This window comes from Dipteris shenzhenensis, chromosome 22, assembly GCF_047967505.1.
Source record: "Dipteris shenzhenensis isolate YYH24624 ecotype China chromosome 22, Dip_SZ_1.0, whole genome shotgun sequence".
Classification (NCBI taxonomy): Eukaryota; Viridiplantae; Streptophyta; class Polypodiopsida; order Gleicheniales; family Dipteridaceae; genus Dipteris; species Dipteris shenzhenensis.
Genome location: NC_141617.1, coordinates 4511442 through 4524511, shown reverse-complemented (window position 1 = coordinate 4524511; position 13070 = coordinate 4511442). Strand labels below are relative to the sequence as shown.

The 13070-nt window shown below is 47.2% G+C and overlaps 1 protein-coding gene across 4 annotated transcripts in view; it reads left to right on the top strand.

Annotated features, from left to right (window-relative positions):
- The first annotated feature begins 9958 nt into the window (after nt 1-9958).
- The window catches only part of LOC147887637 (cilia- and flagella-associated protein 100-like), a 251901-nt gene continuing 248789 nt past the window's right edge, over nt 9959-13070 (top strand). For all 4 annotated transcript variants that reach the window (XM_087393883.1, XM_087393882.1, XM_087393881.1 and 1 more), the window contains exon 1: nt 9959-10066. In XM_087393883.1, coding sequence (XP_087250009.1) covers nt 9989-10066 — 78 coding nt within the window. In that variant the 5' untranslated portion in view covers nt 9959-9988. The remainder of the gene's footprint in view (nt 10067-13070) is intronic.

The following is a 13070-nucleotide window of genomic DNA, read 5'->3' as shown; positions in this document are numbered from 1 at the left end:
CTTTTCATTGTTTTTTTTATATTGCTTGCTAGAGACACCGACGCCCCAACCTTGATCTATACCATGAATGCATCAAAATGAAGATCTTTGAAAGTCCGTGGCATTATATTGGCATGCTTGGCTTCTAAGTGGGCTATGAAGAGCGGTAAAAAGCTTGCAATTCTACTCCTGGATTTTGAAAAAGCCTATGACAAGGTAGATTGGGACTTCTTGGAGGGCACCCTTCATCACTTTGGTTTTTCAGATGCATGGATCAAAGGGATCAGCCTTGTACAGCTTGGAGCTACTGCCATTGGTGAAGCTGCTGGTCTTAGAGCTCTTCATCACGAAAACTTCACTCTAGACCCCTTTTTCAGCAAGTTCGTGGCCTCTCTACCAGCCGCCACACTGTTTTGGACGATTTAGGGTTTGGTTATTTAAAAAAAATTGATTATTGTACACAAGAATCCTCTATCCTTTTTTTTTTGGCAAGAAAGAATCCTCTATCCTTGTTGGGCAATATAGTGATGATGAGTTGGATGAAGTAGATGTACCAACAAGGATTCAGACATAACAAGATCCAATTTATGCGGTTGTGTTTCACTTGCCCTATGCCTACCCTCATGCCATAGCATGGCGAGATTTAAGATCGACAGTGTAGGACTTCTCAGCTGCCGACTTTAACTCTACATCCTCCCACCTCTATTGCTGCTGGATGACACTCTGTACTGCAAATCCAGTGTTGAAATATGAGAAAAACAGTCAAAAATGTGTTTTTTGATCTAAAAGTCGAGTTTTGAAATTTGAGGTTGGATACTCAGTATTTTTTGGAACTTTTATGATCAGAGGGCTCCCGAGTGTTGCTAGGACACTTTCCTGCAACAAATTCCCTAAATTTTTTAAAACCTTTATTTTTTACAGAAACCCTAATTTTCAGAATTTCGGGTTTTTGATCACTTAGAACTGAGCTGCTGCTCCTCCCCGTTCCCCTGCTGCTCCCCCTCCCTCAGCCCGTCTCTCTCCCCCCTCAGCTTGTCCCTAGCCCCTCCCTGCTGCTCCCCCCCCTCCCCCCCTGCTGCTCCGCCCCCTCCCCCTGCCTGTCCCTCGCTCCCTCCCTCTGCTCCCTGCTTCCGCCCCCTCCCCCCTGCTGTCCCGCCCCCTCTCCCTGCCTCCGTCCCCTCCCCCCTGCTGCTCCGCCCCCTCTCCCTGCCTCCGCCCCCTCCCCCCTGCCCCCTGCTGTCCCGCCCCCTCTCCCTGCCTCCGTCCCCTCCCCCCTGCTGCTCCGCCCCCTCTCCCTGCCTCCGCCCCCTCCCCCCTGCTGCTCCCCCTCTCCCCCCTGCCTCCACCCCTTCCCCCCTGCTGCTCCGCTCCCTCTCCCTGCCTCCGCCCCCTCCCCCTTGCTGTCCCGCCCCCTCTCTTCCTCTCACTCCTCCCTTTCTTCTCCTCTCCTTTCCCCTCCCTCCCTCTCAGCTTGCCCCTCTCCCCTCTCAGCCCCAGCCCCTCTCCTCCTTCCCTCCCCTTCCCCCCTGCTTCCTCCTAGCCTCCTTTCCCCTCCCTTGCCCCTCGCAGCTTTTTTGGAACGGAAGGAGCTTTTTTTTTTCTGTTCAAGTCGGCCTCCTCACCTTGATTGGCGATGGATTCCCCGTCAGCCAATCCTACTCCATCTCCACCGGCCGCGAAAACTATCACTTTCTCTAAAGACGAGTTGCAGCAGCTCAAGAAGGATGTAGAGATTGAGTGCTCTACCACTTTGCTAGCACGCATCTTCGGGTCTCACCCTTCCAGATCCCAAGCCAGAGACTGGATGCTTGCGGCTCTCCCCCCAGACCTCGCTCCTCGATTGGTAGATGTTCGCCTTCTGGGACGAGGTTTTTTCCAGGTTGTTTTTGACACTCCAGAGGCTGCGAGCACTGTGCTCAAGGCCGAGTTTTTACACTTGGGACACAGGAAGATCTTCTTTGAAGCCTTTCACCTTGGTTTCGACCCAGTTGAGGCAGATAAGAAATTCTTCTCGCTCTTCATCAGGTTCCCCGGGCTTCCCCAGGTTTACTATCGACTTCTTTCTGTTATTGGGGAGCATTTTGGCGCAGTTGCTGAGATCCCACCCCTCCCTGGGTTGCCATTGACTGCAGCAGAGGCAACCAAGGCTGATGGGGTTCCTAGAGTTAGGGTCCTTTGCAAGGATCCTAACCTCGAGATGGACCACGTCATGATACAGCGCCCGGATGGTTCCTTTTTTCGCCAGAGAGTGGAGATTTCAGGCAGGCAGGACCAGTGCAGGATTTGCAGGACCTCGGGACACTTTGCCAGGGATTGTCCCAGGAAGAAGAAAAGGCCTAAGAAGCCCTCTGGTACAGCTACCGCCTCAGGGCATCGACAGGGGGGACAGGGGGGGGGGATTAGACCCGGCACTTGCCCCTCGACCTCGACAGAGGGGTGGTACAGGTCCAGCTCCAGCTCCTCGTTCTTCACGTGGCGGTCCTGCTCAGTCAGGTGGTGGTACAGGTCCAGTACGTATTCCTCGGCCTCGTCAGGGGGGTGGTACAGGTCCTTCACCTGCTCCTCGACCCCCACCTCCCTCAGGCACACGCGACGCTTTACAGTGGGTTCCAGTACGTGTGCAGGTCCCTCCTTCAGTTCACGAGGGTACCTTAGTAGACTCTGCTTCACCTCGAGCTGTCCTTCCTGTCTCACCTTGCACAGTCCGAGACGCTGAAGCTTCGACCTCCTCCCCAGTTGCAGCTTCTTCCTTAGATCCAGCACTGCCAGATGTTCCTCTTGAGGACGGAGAGATTTCCGCGGCTGGGCAGACACCGGGTAGAGAGCCTTCCTCACTCCCTCCCTTGGACAGGGGGAAGGGGATAGCTTACACTGTTGATCCTCTTCCCTCACAAGGGATCCTTCGTACTCCGGTGTCTGGATTGCTCCACAGGAACTCGTTTTCAGCCTTGGCAGAGAGTTCAGATTTCCCAGAGGAGGAGTTTGTGCCCGCTACTTTTGGGGAGCCAGTGGTTGGATTTCCTATTGACAGGGCTTCTTCTTCAGGTGCCAGGATTCTTTCCCCTATTGACTTTCCTCCACTGGGTTCCTTCCCTCCTTCAAGGAGGTCTTCCCCTGTTGAGGGGTTTGTTTCCGCCACTAGGTCGGGTAAGGTGTTCCACTCTACATCCTCCCGTCGATGAGGATTATCAGTTGGAACATACAGGGCCTAGGTGGCGTCCCACATCGCCGCCGTAGACAGCTGATCCGAGATCAGCTTCATCCAGGTGTTACTGGGGGTCCCATTGATATATTATTTATTCAAGAGCACAAGCTGGATTATAGAGATTGTGCCAAGTCAGGCAAGTTGTTTTCAGGACATACTTTTTGGTCGCCTGCACTGGGCACTAGGGGAGGCACTTCTATTTCAGTTTTGCAGTCGGTTCTCCCCTTAGTTGTTGGGCACGGAGTCATTATCCCCTCTAGAGCTCAGTGGATTATTCTTTTGATTGGAGGGCGTAAGGTTGGCTTCCTCAACCTATATGCCTCCAACATTAGAGGGGAACGTGTCCTTATGTGGAAGACTTTGCTCTCCTGGGCCCCCATTGTGGATTCTTGGGTGATTGGAGGTGACTTTAACATGGTCGAGTTACCTTCAGACAAAAAAGGGGGTAGAGAAGGCGGACTTCACTCTTTGGAGAGAGCAGCTTGGGATGCCTTCCTTTTCCATTTCTGTGGCAGAGATACTTGGTGTGATGATGCCTTTCTTATTCAGCCACAGTCCGATTGGGCACTAGACAGAGGTGGATCGGTATGCATTGCTGCGGGGGTTTCCACCTCAGACCATTTCCCTGTTGTTCTGGCTATCTCAGAGCCTCACTTGAGAGGCCGATCTGCCAGCATCAGGATTCCAGATGCCTTTTACACAGAGGAGGACCTTACAGAGGCAGCCCTACGGATATGGTTTGCTCATGTCCAGGGAGGGCAGCCACATCCTTCACATTTAGCCGCTGCCCTCTTTGGTATTAGCGACTTTTACTGCTCAGTTGCTTCTACCAGGAGACGAGATATTCTCAGACGTGAGATTGGTGTTCGCCAGCAGTTAGCAGCTTTGCAGAGGGAAGAGCAGAAACGGCCTTCAGATGCTTGGATTCAGGAGCGCCTTGCTGCAGCGAGGGCTCATCTGCAGCGAGGGCTCATCTGCAGCGAGGGCTCATCTGCACGGGAGTCCTTCTGGATTCAGATAGGTGGTAGAGTCAATAAACACTTCTTCTCTACTCTTGGCCCTAGACATAGTAGAGAGAGTGTATCTCAGCTTATTGACTCGCATGGGGTTTTACAGACAGAGCTAGATGACGTCTTACGCATAGCTTCAGATTTCTATGCCACCCTCCTTACTGCTGATCCTGAGACACACGATATAGAGGCTGCTAGACAGGCTATTTGGCAGAGTATCCCAGTGTTGGTGAATCCGGATATGCATGTTCTACTTGACGCACCTTTCACCAACACAGAGTTCAGGACTGCACTTTCAGCCCTTCACAAGGGCAAGTGCCCAGGTTTAGATGGCCTCACCCCGTCTTTTTTCATTGCATTTTGGGATATGATTGGAGACTATATTACTTCAGCCATGCAGGCCATTTGGGACTCTGGCGAGATGCCTGAATCGCTTACAGAGGGCCTCATCCACCTTATCCCAAAAGGAGGTAGCAGAAATTTATCGTCCCAGTGGAGGCCTATCACACTTCTGGGGACTTGTTACAAGATTCTGGCCAAGGCTATCAGCCTCCGATTGCAGCCACTTCTCCCTGATCTTATCCACGACACTCAGACGGGATTTGTGCATGGCAGAAGTATTTTTTATAACATTTTTTCTTTCTGGGAAGCTTCAGAGTGGGCCATGCAGAGTGGCCAGAATCTTGCCATTCTACTGTTGGATTTTGAAAAAGCTTATGACAGAGTAGATTGGAGTTTTTTGGAGGGCACCCTTCTTCGCTTTGGATTCACTGATGTTTGGATCAGAGGTGTTTCCTCTTTGTACAGATCAGCCCATAGCCAGGTACTTATTGGTGGGGTAAGGGGTGAGAGATTTCAGAATTCGAGATCAGTCCGTCAGGGATGCCCCCTTGCTCCTTTTCTTTTTTTATTCGTGGCCGAAGCTATGAGCATCTATGTTAGATCTCAAGCTGACATCTTTGGGCTGAGACTTCCTATCAGAAGAGAAGAGGAGCTGCTTGACAGTGAGTTGGCTGATGACACAGCGATTTATTTGGATGCCTCTCCACAGACATTGACATCTTTCAGGACAGCATTGGATTTATTTTGCTTGGCGGCAGGGGCGCAGATAAATTGGCATAAATCCAATGGCTTTTGGATCAGTGATGAGGACACTCCAGTTTGGGGACTTGACATAGGGTTCACTTGGGTTCAGAGGGGTGTGCCTATCAGGTATTTGGGCTGCCAGGTCGGCTTGGGTATTTCTACCACGCAGCAGTTTGCTCCCGTGTTGGAGAGCATCAGAAGGAAGCTTCTCTTTTGGAGCTCAGCCAAGCTGGATCTTGCCTCTAGAGTTGTGGTGGTCAACCAGGTCCTCTTGGCCACGGCCTGGTTTATTTGTTCATGTTGGTGCCGTTCTAGGGACTGCATCATTCAGCTCAGAAGACCGATCAGGAACTTTCTCTGGAGTGGGCTTGATGGCACAGCAGATGCCTTAGCCAGAGTGGCTTGGGAGACCCTCATCCTCCCTACACAGGATGGGGGTCTCAATATTATTGATCCAGATTTACAGTGCAGAGCCGTACTTTGCAAGTTAGTGGTGTGAGGACTTATGCCAGGACAGGAACCGTGGAAGGACTTTCTTATCAGCAGCATACAGAGGTGCACACCTTCCTCAGGAGGAGACTGGATGAGTAGTGTTAGATGGATTTTCACCTCAGCACACCTCAGATCACCTTCATCCCCTCTCATGGTTGCCATTCTGAAAGCTTGGGCTAGTTTCAAAAGCTCTCTTCGGAGGATTCCTCCTTCCTCCCGGGAAGAGATTGATAGGCAGCCCATCATGTGGAACGACAGTATTTTAGATGATCGTGGCAGACCACTGGGTGCCTCACTCTACATGCAGTGGGCCAGGTGGGAGAGGGGACCTGCTTCTTCTTTGGGATCTTGGAAAGCCTTCTGTAGGCTTCCAGAGGAAACCAAGTCAAGGTTGACAGGACATCTCAGAGGGAGTGCAGGGAGGATCTTGCAGATTGAGTCAGCCCTTCCAGAGGCTTGGATAGACACAGATGATATGCCTCTCACTACCTCCACTTGGGCAGGTACTTTCTCGAGAGGCGGGGTTCCACTTCAGGTCTTAGCCTTCCGAGGTGCACAGGAGGATGCTTTGGTTTTCAGTGTCCAGGATGGTGGCAGATTGCTCAGATCTACAGATGATATATTGCTTGAGTCTGCTTTTCAGCCTATCAGGGTCGTAGGCCTTTTGATGCAGGGATCAGATTCAGAGTGGTTCTTAGACCCTGACCCCCAGTTACTCTCCACCGGGTCTTGGAGACTTTGGCTCTATGGAGGAGTTCCCATCAGGTATTTACAGTGGGACCCCGGAGAGTGGGAGTGGATTGACGCGGGGCATCGAGAGAAGACCATCCCCTTCTTTCGTTACACGGTCAGTAATGCCAGGAGATTTCAGCTCAGTAGTAGAGGCTGGAGACCCTCCAGAGTTCCTCATTGGGAGACTTTTGGTATTACTGCGGATCAGCAGAGGTGCTTCTGGAGGAGGCTCTGGAAATCCCACAGGAATAGAAAGATCACTATCTTCTTTTGGCTTTCTATTCATGGAGGGATTGCAGTGAACCTTTGGAGGTCCAGATTCGGAGCCGACCCTACTTGCCCTCGTTGCCTTTCTGCTTCGGAGTATATTCAGCATTGCTTATGGGATTGCAGACAGGCGAGATTAATTTGGATGGGGATTGCCAGGATCTTCAGTCACTTTGCCCATTCCCCACTCTTTATGACTTGGGGCTCGGTGGCTTGGCTTTCTCTTACAGGACCTCAGGTTTTCTATGAGGGACTTGACTCCTCCCGGGCCATTTCGGTTCGACATCATCGGGTTGAGCTCTGCTCGTTGGATGTGGTTCCACACCATCCTTTTACAGCTGTACATGCCTCTGTGGATACTTCTTGGGAGATTATAGCGAGCATAGCAGCCTGGCATATCTGGAGATCCAGATGCACAGAGGCTATGGAGGGTACTCAGGTTCATCCCTCGCACACATTGGCTAGTATCTGGACAGACATCGTACACACTCTGATGGCCGTATGGACGGGTATGCAGGGGGACTCCCGTGCAGCCTCAGCTAGGAGGGCTTCTTTCTTCAGGGAATGGAAGGATTCTCCTTTCTTCTCTGAATCTACTACAGGGTTGAGATGGCACTTTCAGCCTCAGCCTTGGTTTCTTTCCACCTCACTCTGAGGGGGTTTTTTATTATCCTCATGATTTCATGATGTATTCCGCTTTGAGCTTGCTCTCGTGGGTTTTTGTTCTTACTTAATAGAAGTCTTTTTCATGAAAAAAAAAGAATTTCGGGTTTTTCTGACTTTTGCAGTCCTTTGGCATAATTGAAGCCTCTGACATGTAAATTTTTGGGAAATTTCCCAAAATTGATGTAATTTCATTACTATTTGATACATTCATTTGGACATTTTGCCTTCTTTGGGCATAATTACTCAAATTTGAGGTTCTACTCTAATCTTGGTGACTCACATCGCGACATTCTTAGAGTCATCATGTGATTGCTCCTTGTAGCTGCTCCCATAGCCGACATTGACACCTTGAAGGGAAGGGGGGGGCGTTTAAGGTGAGTTATTTTTGTTTTTAAAAAACTTAGAAAATAAACGTATTTCCTAGTTTTTTAAACCCTATTTTCAATCTTCGTGTCCACTATTACTTGTCATGGCTCACTCTTAAAATGTCACTTGAGACTATTAGACTTGAGTAATGATACCTATGATCACTAGACTGTCATATATAACCCCTTGCGTTGTAGGCTAGCCTTCTTGTTATTCAGATTTTGGAATTTCAATTTTGAGTTGTGACTTGAAAGCTCTTGACTAGAGTCTATTGTATGTTAATGTGGAATGTATAGTGTGCTAGTGCTTAGATTCTGAAGTCAAAAATTTAATTTGTGACATGTGCTAAATGTTAAGATTCTATGTAATTACTAATATATGGCAGCTTCTAGGTATGGCTATGCTAGTAACCAAATCTACATACTTGTATAATTTTATATATTTATTTCGCTATACAGTTAGAAATGCCCGCAGTAGAGGTTGGAGGTTATCCAGAGTGCCTCATTGGGATAGTTTTCAGATTTTCACAGTTGTGCGGAAAAACTTTTGGTGTAGGCTCTGGAAATCCCTCAAGAATAGAAATACCACTCTTTTCTTTTGGCTTTTTATTCATGGAGGGATTGCAGTGATCCTGTGGAGATCCAGGTTCGGGGTTAATCCTACTTGTCCTCGTTGTCACATTGCAGTTGAGTCAATACAGCATTGCCTTTGGGAGTGCAGACAGGCGAGGACGATTTGGAAAAGTGTTGCTAGGATTTTCAGTATCTTTCATACAACACCTTTCTATATGACCTGGGGTTCTGTGGCTTGGCTATCTCTTACTGGCCCTCAGGTGTTTTTCGAGGGACATGATCCAGATCCAGCTCTCATTATATGGTGACACTCAGTGGAGTCTTGTTCCCTCGAGGATGTTCCCTTCACTCCTTTTAGAGTTGCTCATGCCTTAGTAGACACGTCGTGGGAGATTCTGGCTAGCATTACAGCTTGGCATATTTGGAGAGCCAGGTGTATAGAGGCGATGGAGGGTATTCAGGTTCACCCTTCTCAGGTTATGGCCAGTATTTGGTCTGACACAGTACACGCTCTGATGGCCATATGGGCGAGCATGCAGGGATCCTCCAGAGCAGGTATTGCCAGGAGAGTTACTTTTTTCAGAGTTTGGAGAGGATCTCCTTTCTTCTCTGAGTCTCCCTCAGGGTTGAGGTGGCATTTTCAGCCTCCGCCTTGGTTTTTTATTAGCTCATTTTGAGCTGTTTTTTCCCGCAAGCATTGCATGATGTACTCCCGCACTCGAGCTTGCTCTCGCGGTTTTCATTCATACTTAATGAAGTAATTTTCTTGAAAAAAAAAAAAGTTTGTAGTTTGTAATTCTCATGGTGTACTTTTTCTTGAGCACTGTGCTCTTGGGGAAATTTTCATACTTAATCGAAATAAAAGAGAGAAATAGTTTGTAGTAAAGAAAAGACATGTCTTCAGCATCTTATTGTTAACATACTTGAGACATCCGTGCCTAAAGTGTGTCGAACATCATGTATTAACGTGTTTAACAACCATGGACTCAAGCTGGTCTATACACAACCCAAACGGGGTTATGGCCCTGCAATCGTCAGCATTATGACATCTTTTCATGGTGTTGACGCCCTTCATTGACAGGCCATTGCTGCAATATGTCAAATTGATTGGCAAGTATATGCATCAACATTAATCAAATAAGTCGTACTAAAAAGTCAGCAACTTATAAGTTTTTAATTCAGTTGATTGAATAACTTGACACTCTCTTTACCTAGGAATTTGCATCCTTCGATGAAGTGAATAGAATGTATATAATCAAGCTCACACATGCTTTTGCAACATCGGTCTTCACAATCCAGAAGGAGCTTGAGATCCAAAATCAATGAGATCCTAGAATCTATTCAGATTTTCATAATTAAAAATTTAAAACTCTCATTTATCATGAGGTCCAGGATTTTGTACAATTAAAAAGCTTATAAAGGATCTTCTTCCTTTCAACTAGAATCTAGCACATATTCTTGGAGTTCTAACTACAGAAGCAACTAACTAAAGTGTCCTTCAGTTTGACAGTTTATATGTCATGGCAATGCTTTTTTTTGTTTACATTTTCTGTTTGGATTCTGCAGGTCACTCAATGATTCAACTTGAGAAGTTCATATTTTAAACTAAATTCATGGATCCTTTGCTCTCAAGAAAGATGTGTATTAGCCAATACACTCAGGGAGACACTCCAGATGCTATGTCGACTCGTGTAAGTTTGATTACTTTCCATTTCAATTTTCAAGTCAAATATCTTAATTTGAGGAGCACTATCTTGGAGAAGGCAAGGGCTGAGAGAGGGCTGAGTATCTGAAAGAGGGAAAGGGGTTAAGAGATGGTTAAGAGGGTCAGAGAAGGCAAGGTGGTAAAAGAGGCGTGGGAGGGCTTAGAGAGGTTCAAGGCAAGAAGGAGACATTGAAAGCCATGTGGAAGGAGCAGTGGCATTAGGTAAGTTTTCAGGGTTTTAAAGAAAAGCAGCCTAATGGAAGCACCTTACGATTAGGTGTGCTCCAAAAGGCATAGAATGATTCAATCAACACCTTATGATAACGTACAACCTTTGAATGTATGCTCTCCAAAGGGTAGCAGATTTGTTCTGGTGAGTGGACTTAATCGAAGTTAGCTTTCCACTTATCTCGTTCTGCTCAAGCCAAGACTTTAGGGATGCATTTTTTACATCACATTCCTCCATCTCTTTCTTAAGATTTATCATCTGGCCTTGCTTGATTATGAGCATGGTCTTGGAAATAGATTATGAAGGGAGGTCGACAGAAATGAATGGGATAAATATGAATTCATGGGTATCTAGAATGAATATCCACACTAGATTGTGTCATCCTGCAACTTTGAGTACCTTAACAGCACTGACAAAAACACAATCTATAAGAAGAATACATCCTGAGAGGAAGAGTGTGCCAATTCACAGAGAACATCAGAACTCTGTTGAACTGCTCATTCCTCGATCTCTTCTCTCTCTTGATGCTCAGCCAGCAGCCCATTGCATCCAAGCTAGTAGCTATCCCTTGTGCTCAGCTAAGCAATCAGCCAATAGCCCGCTTAGGCGCCACTGTCATGCTCAACCAACAGCAGATTGCAGCAAGCTATCAGTCAGCTCTTGAGCTTGACCAAGCAGTCAGTTTCATGCTCAGGCAACTGCTAGCTACATGAACTATCTGTCATAGTCCAGTTACAGCCTTGTTGCCCAACTGAAATCAGACAGCCAAAAAATTTATCAGCTGTGACTAGACTAAATACCCAACTGTGCGCAATTTTCTGGCTCCACTTAACTCATAGTTACATTAGGGAGTTAAGTCAATGATTGCCTGAAGGCTTCCCGAGTTGTTCAAATTTGTGATGATGTGAAGTGCATTGGTTATTGCTACTGATGTTTGAAAACAGTGACATTGTTACTGTTTCATTGTTACCATGTCCTACTTTGGAAAGCTTATGTAGACACAACTTACAACGTTCCTAACCAGCCCTTCCCCATCTTAGAGGACATCACTCCCTGCCACCTCAGGGCTCTTCACCACAGCTCATGTAAAACAGTGATATTGTTACTGTTTCATTGTTACCATGTCCTACCAAGGACCCTTGTCTTTGGAAAGCTTATATAGACACAACTTACAACGTTCCTAACCAGCCCTTTATCATAATCTCTATGCCTAATTCACGAAGCTCTATTCCTATCCTGGCTACAAATCACGGGCGATGGCATTTGGTTGTTCCACCCAGCCAAACTCTCATGGATAGCTATCATCAGATTTCTACGTTATTTCATTCATTCCTATCCATGAGACTCTCAATTCCCTAGATAGTTCTCCCTGCCAAATGTCATCATTATAGCCTCTCCACTTGGTGCACCTTTTTACCCCTCTCTTGGGCACATTAAAATCCACTTGCCCCTTGGCATTATTGCACATTTAGGTGCACCTACGCCTTAGCACTCAGAACTATCTAGTCAATGCCATTCCGCCCTCACCTAGGACCTTGGCAGTTACTTCTCTTGACCATTTTAATTACGCACATTAACTATTACAAAAGTTGGTCATCTAAGAGAAAATGCCCACCGATCTATCCGAGGTCATGCTATCTCCGCTAGAGCATAACATTCCTTCCCTCTTCAAGCATCAGCATCCTCGATGATGAAATCTGGGAACGCTCTTCGTAACTGTTATACGGATTCCCAGGTAGCTTCCGATAGAGGCTGACTATGCCATGCAACCAACACCGTGGGTATCTTCCGATTTCGTATTTGCATTGTTCCTCGGTCCAGGATTCTTGTTGGCTGGCGCCTTGCAATATCCTCTATCTCCTGAAACAAAACCACACCTTCGATTAGTGAGTCACCTGTATGCAAAAATTTCTTTAAGCGCGAAACATGAAACACCGGGTGCACCTTACATCCCTGTGGCAATTCTAATTTATAGGCTACACTGCCTATTCTCTTTAGAATTAACCACGGCCCACAGTATCGAGGTGATAACTTAGCACACTCTCCTGAGGTCAACGACTTCGAGTGCGAAGGAATTCTGAGAAAAACTTTTTCTCCTTCTTCAAATAGTCTTATAGACCAATTTTCATCCGCATACACCTTGGCGGATATTAGCTCTCGCAAGTGCTAGCATCTCCCGCATCTGAACTACAAAGTTCGCGGCACTAGGCACTTTCTGAGGTACTCCAACTATAGTCGGATTGGCTGGTCTATAACCATAGTTCAGCTCAAACGGACTGAACCCGGTAGATGAATGTTTCCTATCATTGTAGGCAAACTCCAACAATGGCAACCACTTGTCCAATGTATGTTGCCTCAATGACACATATGCCCTCAGCATATCCTCTAAAGTCTGGTTGACTCTCTCCGTCTGACCATCCGTCTCAGGATGATCCCCACTACTCATTCCCAACTCAGTCCTTAGTGTCTCAAATACCGCTATCCAAAAATGACTGGTAAATCTAACATCTCTGTCTGACACTATGGATCTAGGCAATCCATGCAGACGAAATATATGTCTAATAAACAAATCCGCCACTTGCGGGGCACTAACAGACTCTCTAGTCGGAATGAAGTGAGCCATCTTGGTTAGACGATCAACCACCACAAGGATAGAATTATATCCTCCTTGTGTTGCAGGTAGCCCTACAATAAAGTCCATGGAAATGCTCTCCCACTTACTTAGTGGTATTTCCAAGGGCTGTAAAAGTCTGGGTGGCTT